At 38.5% G+C, this 15,994-nt stretch overlaps 1 protein-coding gene across 1 annotated transcript; it reads right to left on the minus strand.

Annotated features, from left to right (window-relative positions):
- Nucleotides 1-473: 473 nt before the first annotated feature.
- On the minus strand, nucleotides 474-2,472 carry LOC118747584 (piggyBac transposable element-derived protein 4-like). Its single transcript, XM_036481635.1, has 2 exons — nucleotides 739-2,472; nucleotides 474-665 (listed from the first exon to the last, which is right to left on the minus strand). The coding sequence occupies exons 1-2, from the start codon at nucleotides 2,470-2,472 to the stop codon at nucleotides 474-476; spliced, it is 1,926 nt and encodes a 641-aa protein (XP_036337528.1).
- Nucleotides 2,473-15,994: the final 13,522 nt, after the last annotated feature.

A 15,994-nucleotide genomic window follows, 5' to 3' on the forward strand; every position in this document is an offset into this window, starting at 1 on the left:
TACATTTATGCATATGCAGATTTCCTATGTATGTAGTAAGAAAAACTTTCCTTTTGTGTAGATATCAATAATGTCCTTTGAAGCATTATTTTACTTCTATCTGTAGGTACTACATACATACAAATATATATGAGGGTCGACATTGAGTTTGAAGTAGTTGGAGTTTGTATGCTACTAGCTGCTAGATTTTCTAAAGATCAAATTAAATGTATCGGTATGTATATGTATAGTGCAAAGAAGGTATTGGAGATTAACCCTTGGAGGTTCAGGGATATTTTGGCGCCAACTGGTACAACTAGGTCTGCACAGACCTACATGAGATTTGTATGGGAAAACACAGGCAGGTGTCCCAAAAGTTTGTGTAAATGTGTTTAATGCTAGAAAAAAGTCAGGATGAACAATAAAAACATATTTTTATATTTTCTAGGTAACAATATACCCTATTTTATTTATCATAAGTAAGAAAATAAAGGTTAGGCACGACATTCAACGCACGCGTACTTGGCATGTGAATGCTGTTGACACACTGGTTTTTTGCAATACATGCAATGAAATCTAGTCTTTCGCTGCTTTTTATCCAATTTATAGCAGAGCGAGCACGATGGTCGAGTTGCAGAGGAAACGGCATGGACTGGTTGATCATCTATCGGTGGGCCTGCAGCTACCTGCGAAAAAAACGTTGAACAAATGATTTTAGAACTTGAATTCAATGAATGAATACATATATGAAATGCTTACCTCTACACCGAATAACGCCATTGCCTCTTTGACGTGTTGAATACCTCGTACAATGGGATTCGTTGCTCTTTGCTCCATGTGAGGAACCACCAGCTGTTCTGCCAATTCCATGAGGAATACACGTCTTCGGTCGGTCCTCTTGACATGCCCCAATTTGTCATGAATGACAAATGCAGCCAAGCCCGCCACGTCCAGCATGTTATAGAACAGAGCTAACGGCCACCGGTTTGTGCCCCGTTTGCACGTGTTACCGCTAACCATCTGATCCATGGTGTCCACTCCGGATTTATACTTATTGTAGTCCAGAATTTGAAATGGCTTCTTCGATGGCTTCGATGAGTCGACGGCGGAATTGTAATGTTCGGTCGAGATGAGAACCACAACTTTTTTCTTTTTTGGCACGTATGAGCATAGTGCGATGTTATTATTGTGGTAACCGAATACTGTACTGAATACATCTCGTTTTGGATCCAACATCTCCTTCGGTATGCAGGCTTTGTTTTTGCGCATGGTTCCTACATATGCCAACCGTTTTGTCACCAAAGCCGTGGCCAAATCAAAAGACGAGAAGAAATTATCGGCATATATTGTTCGTCCAGAACCGGCGTATTTTTCGACCAATTTAAGAACAACATTCTCGCCTTGATTTACCGCACGCGCTTCATTTGCCTGTTTTCCAACATATATTATTCCTTTCAGTGGGTAATTGGAATTGGCGTCACACATCCACCAGACTTTAATTCCGTATTTTGCTGGTTTCGATGGAATATACTGGGTGAAACGCGTGTGGCCTCGGTACGGGAACAATTGCTCATCTATAGTTATCTGGGCACCCGGAACATATAGACGCTCCAAGTTGCTCATGAGCATGTTCCAAATGTCGTCAATGGCGGCCGATTTGCTCTCTAATAGTCGAGCGTGTCTCGTGTTGCCGTTATCGAATCGAATATATTGTAGAATAATTTTATAGCGGTGTGCAGACATCGTCGCCCTGTAGATAGGGTTTCCGTTGTTGCCCCACAACTCAAGAGCAGGCTGACTGTTTGACCCGAATATGCCGGCAAACAAAGTTAGGCCAAAAAAGGCGTATATTTCATTTTCGGTTACAGATTTCGTCCACGTTCGCGGTGTCTGGTCAGGATTCTTGGCACACCACAGGCGGCATAGTTCCTGGGCCTTTCGGTTCGTTTCACGCACAATTATACTAACGATTTCCGGTGTTATTATCGATTTAAATATTGAAACCGGGGATCGCATAATCCCTGGAGCCGGGCCTTCGCGACCCACAATAGCGCAGTTATGCGCACGAAGTCTACCTGTGCACGGCGGAGCGCTTGACCAAAGCTTGCCATCCTTTGAACGGTATTTAATAATCGAGCTCGCCGAACGAGGCTCCTCGTCCATATAGACGGCTTCAAGCGCTTCGGGTGCAGCTGCAGCGCCTTCATATAAATATTCCAAATCCTCATCATCGTCATATGGAGTCTCGGTTTCTATAACGGTCTCAGTCTCAGCATCGGAAGCCGCATCTTCTAACGTCGGCACATAATCAGGATCCGTGACGTCGTCGCCTTCGAATGCATTGATTTCCTCGGCTTCTCCATCAGCACCGGCCAAACATATTGCTAACCTTTCTTCCATTTGCCTCCTCTCTTCTTCCGATAAATTTTGATATCTTGTGGTGCGATTCACCACGTCCATCATATCATCATCGATACTGGATGCTGAAGCCATTTTTCTATATGTAAACAAACAGAAAAAATTACACTTACCTTATATTTTTGTGGAGAACCCCAAAATAAATTCACTTCAATAAAAACTTACAGGTGTTTGCACTACAGCTTCACTCGTTTCAATAAAAACTCACAGATGTTTACACTACAAACGCTGCTGCTATACACGTTGCATGCGCTCAATTCAATCTGAACGTTCTATATAAAGTTTTACAGGCACCACCAAAAAAACTAATATTTTTAATTTTCAAATCGAAACGGTTTCATAACAGCTATTAGATGAGAAATATTATTTATTTCGCCGGTAAGAGTTATAATACAGCGTTTATTTTTTACGTTGCTTGATAACAGTTATTTTCCAGCTTTTATTTTTTACTTTGTCTGATAAGTGTTATAAGTTAACGATATCTATGAAGATGGAGATGAAGTGGAAGGTAAATATGATGAAAACGAAAGTGAGATAGTGAAAAAACTCTCTTCAAGCAATGTAAAAAATAAGTGTTGCGAAATAACTCTTATGAGCAACGGAAAAAATATTTCTCCGGCATAACAGTTATCAGGCAAGGTAAAATATAAACGTTGGGTTATAACTCTTATCGGCGAAATAAAAAAATTTTCTCATCTAATAACTGTTATGGGGCAAGGTTTTTGCGATAAAACTTATAACTGTTATGTCCGTGGTCAAAACATTTTTAAAACGCCTGCTCCAGCATTCATGCCACACATAGGTCTGCACAGACCTGTTTGGTCCGTTTGAGCCATTACGTTTGCAAACACTAATAAAACCCAACACAAACACAAAAGAGGTCTGATTTTATGCTTATTGTGTTCGCCGTAGCCGCTTCTAGGAAGTCATGGAAGGATTCGTCTCTAGCACGCAAAACTAAAAAGTTATACACACGTTTATGTGCAAAAGGTCTGCACAGACCTGGTTGAACCTCCTAGGGTTAATCAGAGCAGGCAAAGCGAGAATAAAGACCGGATAATGTATGTGAAAATGGAGTGAATTTCTAATTTATGCTACAACGAATGCATTGGGAGGTCCTGGAGTGCGTTATTCTGTGGTGGAGTTTATATGGTAAATGCTTAAACAGAAAGCGATGATGGCGAGCATTGGTGACAACCACTTTCGGGATATTTGCCAACGGTAAACCCCAAAGTGGTTGTTCTTCATCCCTTGTAGAATTTAACGGCGCACTAACTCTTGCGGAATGAGGGGAGCCAAGTTGTCACTTAGACTGATAACATCGCCATTATTTTTGGAGGAAAGTTCGCATAAACACTGTGCGACTTGATACAGTGGACAATTCGTAGTGTATGGAGATTGTACACTCAAAGCTTCAAAACAGTATCGGCAAAAATCCGAACTAAGATCTCACGAAACAAGCTAAATTTTAGGCAATGCTGTTGATAGGAAGCTGTAAGGAGAACACAGCTCAGAGCTACTAGAATGCTTCTACATATGGTGTAACTCTCTACTGTTGTATGGAATTATTTGATAAATAACTTCGGTTTAGCAAAAGTGTGAGCGCAAAATATCTATTAAAATTTTCTTTAGTATACAAGGGTATAGTCACATTTACGTAATGAAAACTGACGCTTTTGAGGTCGTATTTTGATATTCTGAGCAAATCTCACTTTCTTCTAGACGTCACAGTGCGGTACGCTAAAGATTTGGTTCCGCATAGAAATTGCTATATTTAGATCGCAACGACTGTAATGGGAGGATGAAAACCATTATCGGTTTGTTTCCATCTCTGACAGGATTCGGTAAAGACTCTAAACGATTCGTCAAAAAGAAGTAAAATTTGCAGTCGTGATGTCACAGCAGGCCTACCAATTTAGGCCTACATTGGGGGATGGGTAGCGTCGAATATAAGGCTTGGCTCTTATACCGTACGAGTCTTGTTTTGATATCTATTAGGGGCCTCTATCATAAACAAATTGCAACGTACACCGTATTAGGACTAGTTTAATTATAAAAACAAAGCAAATACCACGCGGTTTTGCAAAACCACCCATCGACCAGTAGCAAAACCGCCTAAATCGCCGTTGTGGCAAAAATGACATTTGGTAATTCTGAACTCCAGGCGTCGAGATTTATGCATAAAAATCGTAAAATCATTATTAAATCAACAGTTTTGTAAAATAATAGCTAAAAAAAATTTCGCCTATCAAGGCAATCTCTTAAAAAGAAAAAACGTTTTTTCGCCCTCCTGTAAAATTTGAGTTGCGTAAGATAGGTGGTTTTGCAATTGGTCGATGGGCGGTTTTGCAAAAACATCGATGACATATTTTTTTAAGCCTTGCGGTTGGTAAAGCGTATATCAAATATACTTCAGTATTCAAATTTTTCTATTCTTTGCTAAGCTTCTATATATTTTTGTGCGAAATTTCCGAAAAAAACATTCAATAAGCTAACAGCTGAGTAAAACCTTTATCGCTTTCACCTCATTGAAAGTTAAAAAGCCATTTTTTTAGTTGCAGTTTTTCGAACCGTTTACAGCACCAATGCTTCTTCCAATTAACGAATTACCCAATCAAAATTATTAGCTCTTCTACAATCATTCATTCATACACATTTAAAACTCAATAAATTCAAATTTATGTAAGTCATATCATTATGACTTCTGAATTTATCTATGCGCATTAAAATTTTATGTACTTACATGTGACCTAAAAGCAAACACACTTATTAATATACATATATGTATATTGAAATACATGTATACATAAGTACCTAACTAAGTGCGTATGTATGTATCGGTTCATGAAAAAGGATATTTGACTACCATCTAAGTAGCTACTTAAAGGTAGTGGCTTATATGTATATACGGTGTAAGGATAAATTTGATATTTTATCACCTGAAATGGCATAATGTACGCGGCTTATTGCCATGCACAAATGGTAGTCAGCAAATGCGAGCACTTATCTGGTAATGCAACTCTCACCAGTGTGTACTTATGTAGGTATTTATTTGCATTAGGGTGTTCTAAGTAAGTGATGAAATGAAGTGTAGGGGTCTAAATTTTTTTTTTCGAAAATTTTGCCACCTATTATTTTACATAATAAATTGCAGCTAAACCAACGCAGCCAGAGTTGCAATATTAATTCAAATTTATTAAAGAGACTTCAGTCAGCACAGGCAACCCCGAAATCAATATCAGAATAGAACTTTGTCACATGGGAGTACAAACTAAATCTTGGACTATTGTCGCGTGAGTACTTGGTATGATTCCTTTGGACGTTTAAAAAATAAAAAGAGCTAAAATTATTCAGCAATTTCTGTATGAAGGCAGTGCTTTATGGGCAAGTGCATTTCTGATTTCAAAGACCCAGATAGATAGTTTGAGGGACGAATAAGTTTAAGTCTGGTCAATTTCTCGAGCTCCTGTACGCCACACCGGACTTCTTTTGCAATATATCTAATACCACTTCTACCCGAAATACCTACTCTTCCGAACAAAAATACCTACATATGTAGGACGTATTGCATAGACTTCAAATATCATTTTGAGTAACAGTTCGCACGTTGAATATTGTGACAAGCTATTGTCCCACATACCCAACAATTTTTTACTGAAACCAAAAGTTTCGCATTACCACAGAAATAGAACGAAAAGGCGCACCCTTATGCGTATTCATTACGGTACATACGATCTATTTTATTGGCTTCTGCTGTTGCTGCTGCTGCTACTTCTTCCTAACTGCACAGGCAAAGTAAAGCGAGAAGAAGCATCATTTGCATAAGCCAAGAAATCATCATTTCCAAGCTTTATTTCCAAGTGTACTTTAGCGGTGTCGGTCGGGTATCGTATGACAGGCTTTTTTTTATTAAGTTAAGTTGTTACACACAGTTGGAGAAAGCACATAAAATCGTAGTATGTATGTATACACTATATGTAGGGTATTCACGCGAACTCAATGTTGCAGTGCATCTATTGTTACAGTTATTCGTTATTCGATTTTTAACGAAAAAAATAAATAAAACGAATGAAGAGGTTATCCGAAAGTGATGGCAAAAAATATTACCCAGCTTAAGCTAAGCACTCTCATTCAGCCTTAGAGACTTTTACTTTCATGTATTTGATTTTATAAGCAATAAGCATGAAAGGCCTGTAAGTGCTTGAGAGTACTTCAGTAATACTTTTATGTCTGCAATCCTTTTTGTCTATAAAAATATGTAGCTGTCAAGCGAGGGCAGGTGCAAGCCTGACAAGGAAAATGTTTATGGCTAGATTATGGAGTGAAATGCTGTGGAGAAAACCTCCGTGTGCGTGTGTGCAATAAATAAATGTGATGTTCCCCGTACATAGAAAATTGCCAAAGCAACCAGACAGCCTGCTGCGTAATAAAGTGCAAGGAAGCACAAAATTCACACACACAAACAACAATGGAGTTGTGCTGCTGTTGAAAGGTGCGCGATCAGATGAATGCTTTAATATTTCAATTGTGTGTACATATACATACATACATATGTATTTGCGAACCTCTCAGTGGCCACATTTACAGGTGCATTTAAAGAGATACCTCCCTGTGCATTTGCAGCTGCTGCTTAGTTTGCTGAATTAAAGCATCATTGTGCTATTTTTATTGTATGTTAACATCGAAATAGTACAATGCAACACCATAAAATCTCATTGTCAGCGATGCAAGGAAGCCGCTTTTGTGACGAGAGAATAGAGCTTGAACGGAAATCTCAACTTCTATCTGCTAAAGTACTTATGAACGTATGTGTGTATGTGTATATATGTATTTATGTACAGCCACTTTTGATATGCATTGAAAATCACATACATATGTATGGTCTGGAGATACAAATGCAACTACTTGTGCAAAGGTTCAAAACTGCTCTGAGTGGCTATGAATCAAAAAGATGCGCCAGTTTGTAGTCTATTACCTTCCCGACTTTACCATCCGTTTTTCGATCAAAAGAAGTTGGGTGCTTTTGTTGCAAAACAATACCTATTGTTGCAGTCTAATACACTCATTGAAAGCTAGCTAATACATACATATATATATATATATAAATATATACCCTGCCTGTGAGTGTGAGATGGAGGACGGATATTTGAAATCAAGCACGTCTGCTCTCAGCTATTTACGTATGCAACTGGGCTTTCAGTAAAGGAATTTTTTGAGGAACATGTTGGTAATTGCGCAAAAATACGACAATGCCAAAATTGCGAGTACGGTTAAATCTCTTTAGACCATAGCCTCGGGTCTTGCTTGGCGCCATCGCAATATTTATGACACGCGGACGATCTCAAAATAAACTGTTATTAAAAACAAAGCTATGACCTGTCTCACTTATGTGGAGCAGTGCGTAGCCCCCTATGCAACTGGTTTAATTAGCTTTAAGTAAAGGCTCTTTTAGCCACCGTATATAACTCTTATCCGATCGGACAATGGTTTAGGACATTTCAATGTGATCGTGTTACGCAGCTTTTACGCAATATTATAATTTCGAAATGGAAAAGTGTATCTTGGCTTCAGCCTAATATATCTTTTTTTAACGAGGCTTCCCGAAAGCCTAACCGCGTCTGTATGGGACTTTAACCCGAACTAAACCTCCTACTATCACAGTACCAGTTCCCCACGGTACTATCGTCAAGTATTTCGCCGATAGGCTGTTTGAGCACTAGACTCAACATCCGTTATTGTCCTGATGCAATACGTCAGAAGCTGCACCACCCACTGTTAGTATAATGTCGGGAAAGAGCCAACCCCTGTCGGATCTGTACGCTCTCACAAACCGTATTCCTGTCCATGGCATAGAAAGTTCGTTTCTAAGTCTGTTATCGTCTGTTTAAGTGTATTTTTCGTCGCCACATCGCCTTGTGGGTTCACAAACTTTCAAGATGTTTGCGTCCACAGCTTGCTTGCGCGCTGGAGTTACTGTATCACTACGGCAGCGATATGCTGTACCTTGTTCCATACGTGGTTAATCTTCAGTGCAGTGTGACTAATACAGCAAAGGCTGTATTTTACTTGTGTTTTTAGCTTTTCGAAGCGGGCACATACAAACAGCACATGTTCCGCATCTTCGGGGACTACGCAGTGCTCGCAATATAGAGTCTCTTTAGGTCCGAAGCGGCGAATGTGCGCTTCAAAACAGCCATGACCACTGAGAATTTGTGTATGGTAATAGTCTGCTTCTCCGTGCTTTTTCCATGCTTCGACTCTGGAGATGATCAGATGGGTCACACTGCCTTTTGTTGCACTATCCCATTGTGTCTGCCAATAGGCTATGCTGCGCTGTTTTGTTGTTGTTCTGTGCGCGCTAATATCGCTTCAGCGTTGGCTGCGTTTCGCGGTTCACGCTACACACATCTCCTGAGCTAGCAGGTAGAGTGAGCGCAGGCCAGCTATGTTGAGCGCAGGGGTCTTCTGATACCATTCTGAACACAGAGCAGACTCTAAGAGCACACAATCGGTATGTGGAGTTTGCACTTCGTGCATATTAGGTGTGCTTAACAGCGTCGCATCAGCCTGTAGCGCGATAGATCTTACTGTAGGAGGATAGATCTTACTACCCGAGCTAAGAGCTGTCTTGCCTACTGCCTGGGTCCGCCGATGATCGCCATTATTTTTGCAGGGATTTTGTCACAGTTGCAGCTTTTTTAATCGCCAGCCTAATATTTGTGTATACAAAAGCCTCGCTAGGACAAAATTGTACACAACCAAAAGAGACTTCAGACATTATCCTATGTATATTTCATCTTTATCAAAAAAAAATATATTAAAACAAGTGCAAAAACATATTTACTATATAAGAATAAAATTGTTTTCGTTCGAGATATTTTTGTAAAATTCCTTGGGGTTATGGGTTTTTGATCAAATTCACATGTTAAGAAAGAATACAAAGTTTATGACTTGTACAAAATGTTGGATAAAAAAATTACCTTTACAAAAAAATACCTTTATTGATAAATATTGCCTCACAGGCGACACACGTATGAATATTTCAGCAACACATTGGAGCTAAATAAAACACGTACTAAACACGAGCTTATACAACACGCACGCTTTGATATGAGAGAACGATCTGGAGATATCGCAAAAACCAAAAATTGTTAGGGTTAAACTATATATAAAAATTTTAATTATTTACAGTGGTTTAAGCGTACCTAAACAGTCCTCTCTCGTGAATGGATATTAGCCTAATAAAATGAAAATTCCATAAAGAGTTTTACTTGCAGTTTTTGCATCCATTCGTATCCTTATTACATAAAATATAACACCTAAAAAATTTGAGTGGCATATCTGCATTTGACATTTATGCAAGTTATCAATAATTATTGCTGTACTCCTAACTATTTGTAATCAATCAACAAGGAAATAATAATCCCGCAATTTATTCTTTCTATTCTATTCAATTACATTTTATTGAAATGTTTTTTTTTTATGAACACAATACATTCGATTATTCCGAAATGTGGCCTTTATTTATGGCAAGTGGCATGCTGTGTCAAATGGAGCAGAACCTGCAAAAGAGGTTTCAAAGAAATATGCATTTGAATTTTTCATTCATAAATATTGCTTGCACATACGAACATATGTAAGTTACGTTCATATACCAGGATGCATGCATCCACGATTTGAAGCTGACAATAGGCGCATGGCTTCAGAAACAAATTATTTAAATAAATCGACCGGCAATAATACGCGGTTAGAATATTGAAAATTTTATATTTTTGCATGCACTTGAATTTGTTTGTGTCAAAATATACGTTCATATGCGTTTTAATATATGTGTGTTTTAGAAAAATCGACAGTATTTTGTGAATGCTTCAATGATAATTCGAACACACAAACTTTTAAATGAATTTTTATTTAAAAAATTTTTACATATTCTTATTACTTACGAACTGACGAACGAAGTCTATAGCTTCATAAAACCACCCCTGGATTCGTATATCGAAAGCCCTGAGCAAAATTCACAGCGAGTGGGTCTCACGTTACGTAGATTCGAGACGTGTGAATGCCGTTCTGGGCACAGAACCACCTGACGTGGACGAGACGGAGCTTCGTCTGCCTCGTGAAACTCGAACCCAAATAGCCCAACTTCGCTCTGGCTACTAGAGCAGGTTGAACTCATACCTGAGCAGACTAGATGCGGATGTGGCCAACGAGCGTCCGGGCGGCGGAGAGATACCCCACATCTCGAAACATCTCTTCGCATGCCCACAAAACCCCACTCAGCTAACGCCTTTGTCCCCATGGACAGACCCTATATAGGCTGCACGCATTTTGGCAGGTACAGAGTGGTATTGTGCGGCTATTCTTATATTAAGCTAAACTAAAATTTCTAAACAACACCACTCTGTGACTGCCAAAATGCACAAATTCGTACGTTCACGTTCCTATTACTTTTTATATAAACTTATGATCACATTTATAACGTCAAATAATATTACGCTACTTTTCATGATGTATCTAATAACCAAGCAATATTCTAAAGGCATATGTAGTAGGTGTTTATGTATGTATATGCTGACACACCACACACATACAACCATTTGCATATGCAGTTACTAGAGAGAGAACTACTGTTTCTTCAACATACGTTTGTGCACAATAAACGGGTGCTCGACTATACGCTTTCATATACAGCGTGGCGACGAATAACTGTTACCCAGGTTTTTTTTAGAAATAAAAGGGTCCTTTATAGATTTTGCGAAAAAGGTGTTTTATTGTTAATTTTCCACAGATTTTACTTTAGTTGTATTAATTAGTTTTTAAATTTTAATCCCTATTTACATTTGGCAGCAGTGTAAACTTTGAAAGAAAAGTTAATTTGGCACGCAGGCCTTCGTCAATTAATTTATTCCATATCTTCTGTAACCATAGGCTAATTTTCTCCATTTCGAGTCCCTTATACTCCCCCTTCTGTCTAGCATAAGGCCTCATACTCAAAAATCTAATAGACTCGGAACTGGTGACTAGGACGGCCATTCATTCGAACAACCCTATACAGTTTTTCTCTTTTTTTGTCTTTTTTTATACAATGCCTAAGAAAAAAAACACCTGAGAAAGACTTGCGTGCCAAGTGAACTTTTCTCTCAAAGTTTACACTGCTGGCAAATGTAAATAAGGGTTAAAATTTAAAAACTAATTAATACAACTAAAGTAAAATCTGTGAAGAATTAACAATAAAATACTTTTTTCTCAAAAGTAATGAAGGACCCTTTTATTTCTCAAAAAAACCTGGGTAACAGTTATTCGTCGCCACGCTGTACATATGTATGTATGTAAGTAAATATGTAAAATAACAATCAGCCGCATTCTTCATCAGCACACAGGTAGAAAATTCAATTTCACACGCCAGCGCAGCGTGAGCACATTGAAAAAATAATAACAAAAGAAAAAACAATATAAATAAGATGAAGGAAAATGAAACAACACAGGAAAATGAAAAACTGCAACAATAGCAAAAAAGCTATTTTTACCTAAGAGGATACGTGTTTGTGTGCTAGAAACAAAGGAAGAGTTGGAAGCAAGGTAAAGTACTACAGCACGGAGTTCCTATTTGCCATTCGCCAGCCGTTGTCAGCTACTTGGGCAACGTTCAACGCTGAAATGCTATAAAAAGTATTTGTAATGCAATTATATTTCATTTTCCATGCATTTACGTTATGGGAATTTCGACGCTACCGATGCAAAAGACACGCTCCAGCTACATACATTGCGGAGGGAGAAAAAGTTTATATCGAGCCCTAACCGCCAAAATAACGTAAGCGACATTTTTTTAATTTTTTTTTTTGATGCAGAAATATTCCTAGAGCATCAATGGATGGATTTCTGCATCAAAAATAAAATTTTGAAAAATATGTCGCTTACGTTATTTTGGCGGTTAGGGCTCGATATTTACGTCGACTGCAAGGCAGGTGGGGCGTATGAGTGATTTTTTGCGCATAGTTGAGTGGTGCTGCTTCATTGCGCTCTACTAATGGTCCACCACCAGGAGCGGGCAAACAGCTAGAAAATGGAGCCTTTTCCTAAACAAATGCAGCAACTAAACAAGCAAGAATGAGTTTTTGCTCCATTCATGCCAAATGTACTCGATGATGACACAGCAGCATAATTGCATTTACATAAGAATGATGGTAGTTGGGGAGAAAATAAAATGCAATTTACTAAGTCTATTTGCTTTCACACAAGCAATAAAGAGGAATGAAGTTATATAAAGGAAAAAGAGCTATTTACTTCTGCTGCTCAGTATATGCGAAAATAAATAAAGATTTCTTCAGTGGATTGGCGTAAAGAAAGCAAATATAAATATCACACACAATCTCGAATCAGTTGTCGTCACCTTTGTCATCGTAAGGCAGTTCTTGCATGCCATAAATTATTGGTATTTTTGCTTTGTTGCCTTTTTGCTTTTTTCCGCAGCATTCCATGTAGTATTTGCGCCTCCTACAGAGTCGTTTGTTTGGCCATTTCCGTCACTATTTCCGCTTGCCGACACCTTTACGAGCGCTATAAATTACACAAACTTTGTGAAACACAGCCGCGCAGCAGCTTACAAAGCAACAGTCGCTACAGCAGCACAATCACAGCAGCCATAAGCTACTCTCGGCGTCCAAGTAAAAAAAAAGAAAAACACACAAAAAAAAAAAACTTGCAAGAAAAAAATGCTCACCTAAAGCAGGGACGGCCACTACAATCTAATATCAAATGTCAACGAAGCCAAATGCTGCCACACACAGGTGCCACCGTTGCCGGCATTTAGCGCCTGTGCGTTTATGGTTGCGTGCATGTGGTTGTGTTGGTGTGCGCGCGCGCTTTTAACAAACACTGGAAAATAATGAGCCAAAGTCACATTTGTTGGCGTCGCCACTCAACTGGCAGCTGTGACCTCAACAACCAACATCAATGCCAACACCAGCACCAGCACCAAATATCCAGCAACTACTAACCCCCCCAACAGCCATCACCCAGCTTCCTTCACCACTGCTGCTGAGTGCTTTACGAGCGACGTTGACGAACGACAATATGTAAATAGCTTTACGCCATTGTGCGAAAGCCAACAGGCTACAGCAGCGAAAAGTGCGTGCAGGCACGCCTCTCTTTTCCGCTAGCGTGGCGCGTAGAGGCGGAGGGGTGCGTCGTGTGTTGCCCAGCTCGTGCGAACTTTTCATCCATTGCTGTTGAATTGTTTGGTTACTTGCTGTTGGTAGCATCGCTGTCGCTGGCTTGACTGAATGGCTTATTTGGCTGACGCTTGGCGGGTGTGGCATGTTTTATTAACCATATTTCAAGTGGCATAAAAGAGTGTTGATATACGATCCAAGTCGGGTGGATGAAGTAACAAAAAGTGAGCCATACCTACACATACATACGTGCATATTTGTGATACTTCACTTTGCTTTACTTTTTTATTTTTTCTTTCCGCGCTTCTTAGATTCCGATTTGGTTAAGAAATGAAACGAAAATCATCTTAAATATTTGATATGTCTTTCTTTGGCTTGGGCACTAAGTCTTCAAAAATGGTGTGGCTGCAACTTTATGTTGTTTACTTTAAGTACCCAAAATCTTAAATAAATCTTTCCTTCCAACTTTTTTTTCTAAATAGTCCTATTAGGTGTAGGCCTGCATGGTATACTCTTAGAGTGCTTCTTTAAGACTTAGTGACGGGTTCGTTTGTCCACCATAGACTGACGCCAATTTGAGAGCTCTAACTAAAAGTTGCCTTCAATTGTATTTGGGTTCACTCGCCATTCTTCAAATCGCGGTACGTCCAGCCATTTATGTTCAGTTGTGACAGTGTTACTGCATTCCTGCGCAACTTAAGTTGCAATAATTTTAGTATACTATATTCCAGCTAATAATTCTTAGTGGGCAGTATATCCACGAGATTAATTGGCGAACATTTGGGAGAACTGCTCTTTTAGAACACTAAAATATTTTGCAACAATGCTGGATTAAATTCATTTGCTGCCACATTTTGACTAATTTAATGGCATTTTGCTTTCGGATACCAAGCTGATTTGGAGATAGGCTACCGGATTCCTTAACAGACTATTGGGCTATTAATCAAGTGCATTGCTTTTGGTGAAGGGTTTTGAAATTCAAATGGTGTAAAATTACTCTCTAATAAAATGTCAAAAGTCCACACCGATCGTAAGTCTACTTGATGACTTGCCTACCAGCCTAAGTTACGCGCACGCCATGGCGTATGAGTTAGCTATTAATCAAGATTGGTTTTTCTTTTAAAATTTTTGGAAGACATGTTCGGGGAGGACGGTTTCACGCTATTTTGGGAATGTGAAATTGAACTGCATCATTCGTTTTCTGAGTGCCTTTCAAAATTTTTTTTTTTTAAATTTTGCCTCCAAGGGAATTTTTTCTAACTCTTGTTTGGTTGGCTTTTCGGCCAAATTTATTCGCAAAGACGTTAAGAATTTCTCCGCCCTTAACTTTTGTGGACATACCAAACCCTTGATAATAAATATTGGACACTTTTAGTAGGCAAACTCCAAAAAAACAATGTTGTGAACCTGACGGCAGTGCTCACTATTTCTAAGTCTTTAGGTGGTCACTGAATATTACCATACAAAAATGTTATTTGACCATCTTCTCGCTACCACCATTTTACAACCACCCCTTGGAATAAATATTTTTTTTTTCATGAAAAGTTGAGTTGGGTGTGTATGCCTATGTTTTTTGGCTCACTCAAACCATTAATGAATACGATAAATAAATTGGACACCATCCTCACTCCTTAGAACCTCCTTACTACACCCTGAAAGGGGTGGAATTTTTTAATTTCATACAAAATTATTAAGTAAGTGTATTTCTATATTTTTATAAATATTCCATGTCTTTCTTTGTGGCTATATAATTGGTTCGGTTGCGATAGAAATTTCAAGGCGCAGTAACTTTTCTGTTTATTAATTTATATTTACGGTTCCGTGGAAGAAACTTAATCGCTTGCAAAAATATTTGGTTTTATAAACAGTAAAGGTGCATTTATAAAGGCAGAAAATTAGTTAACCACTGTTATTTAGTAGTCTTGCTAGCTAAACTAGGTCTGCAAAGATGTGCAGTACATTCAACTATCTGTTCAAAGTTGGCAAAGTTTTAAATCGAGTCAGAAATAAGAAAGTGATCAGAGAAATTTAGATTTTTTCTGTTTTATAGACTCTTCAAGGACGAAAATTCCTCTCGAACTAAGCTTTCAACCTAAGGGTTGATTGCAAATTTTTTTTTATAGGCATCAACCCAGCCTGAAACTCACTTAAGCAAAATTAACTTAAAAAAATATAACTTTAATAAACTATAGCATCCCATTCAAAATCACATCGTGTTCCATTTAAATTCCCAGCTAATTCCAGTAGTTTCTTTTACCACAAACATTTCACAAATTTCAAATATGTGCTGAAAGTTTTACACTCACACTTCTTTTATTTATATACATTCCCCTACACTCACTGCATAACCAACTAAGTATATATACCCTTTCTATGTGTGTAAATATTTGTTTTTCTGCTATTTCTATTTGGATTTCTTTGACGGG

The sequence above is a fragment of the Rhagoletis pomonella genome, unplaced genomic scaffold (assembly GCF_013731165.1).
Source record: "Rhagoletis pomonella isolate Grant_MI unplaced genomic scaffold, Rhpom_1.0 Rhpom_scaffold_00012, whole genome shotgun sequence".
Taxonomy (NCBI): Eukaryota; Metazoa; Arthropoda; class Insecta; order Diptera; family Tephritidae; genus Rhagoletis; species Rhagoletis pomonella.

Coding starts and splice junctions, on each gene's coding strand:
- LOC118747584 (XM_036481635.1), bottom strand. CDS start 2,472: ATGGCTTCAGCATCCAGTATCGATGATGATATGATGGACGTGGTGAAT. Junction 666..738: donor TGGCGTTATTCGGTGTAGAG/GTAAGCATTTCA, acceptor TTTTTTTCGCAG/GTAGCTGCAGGCCCACCGAT.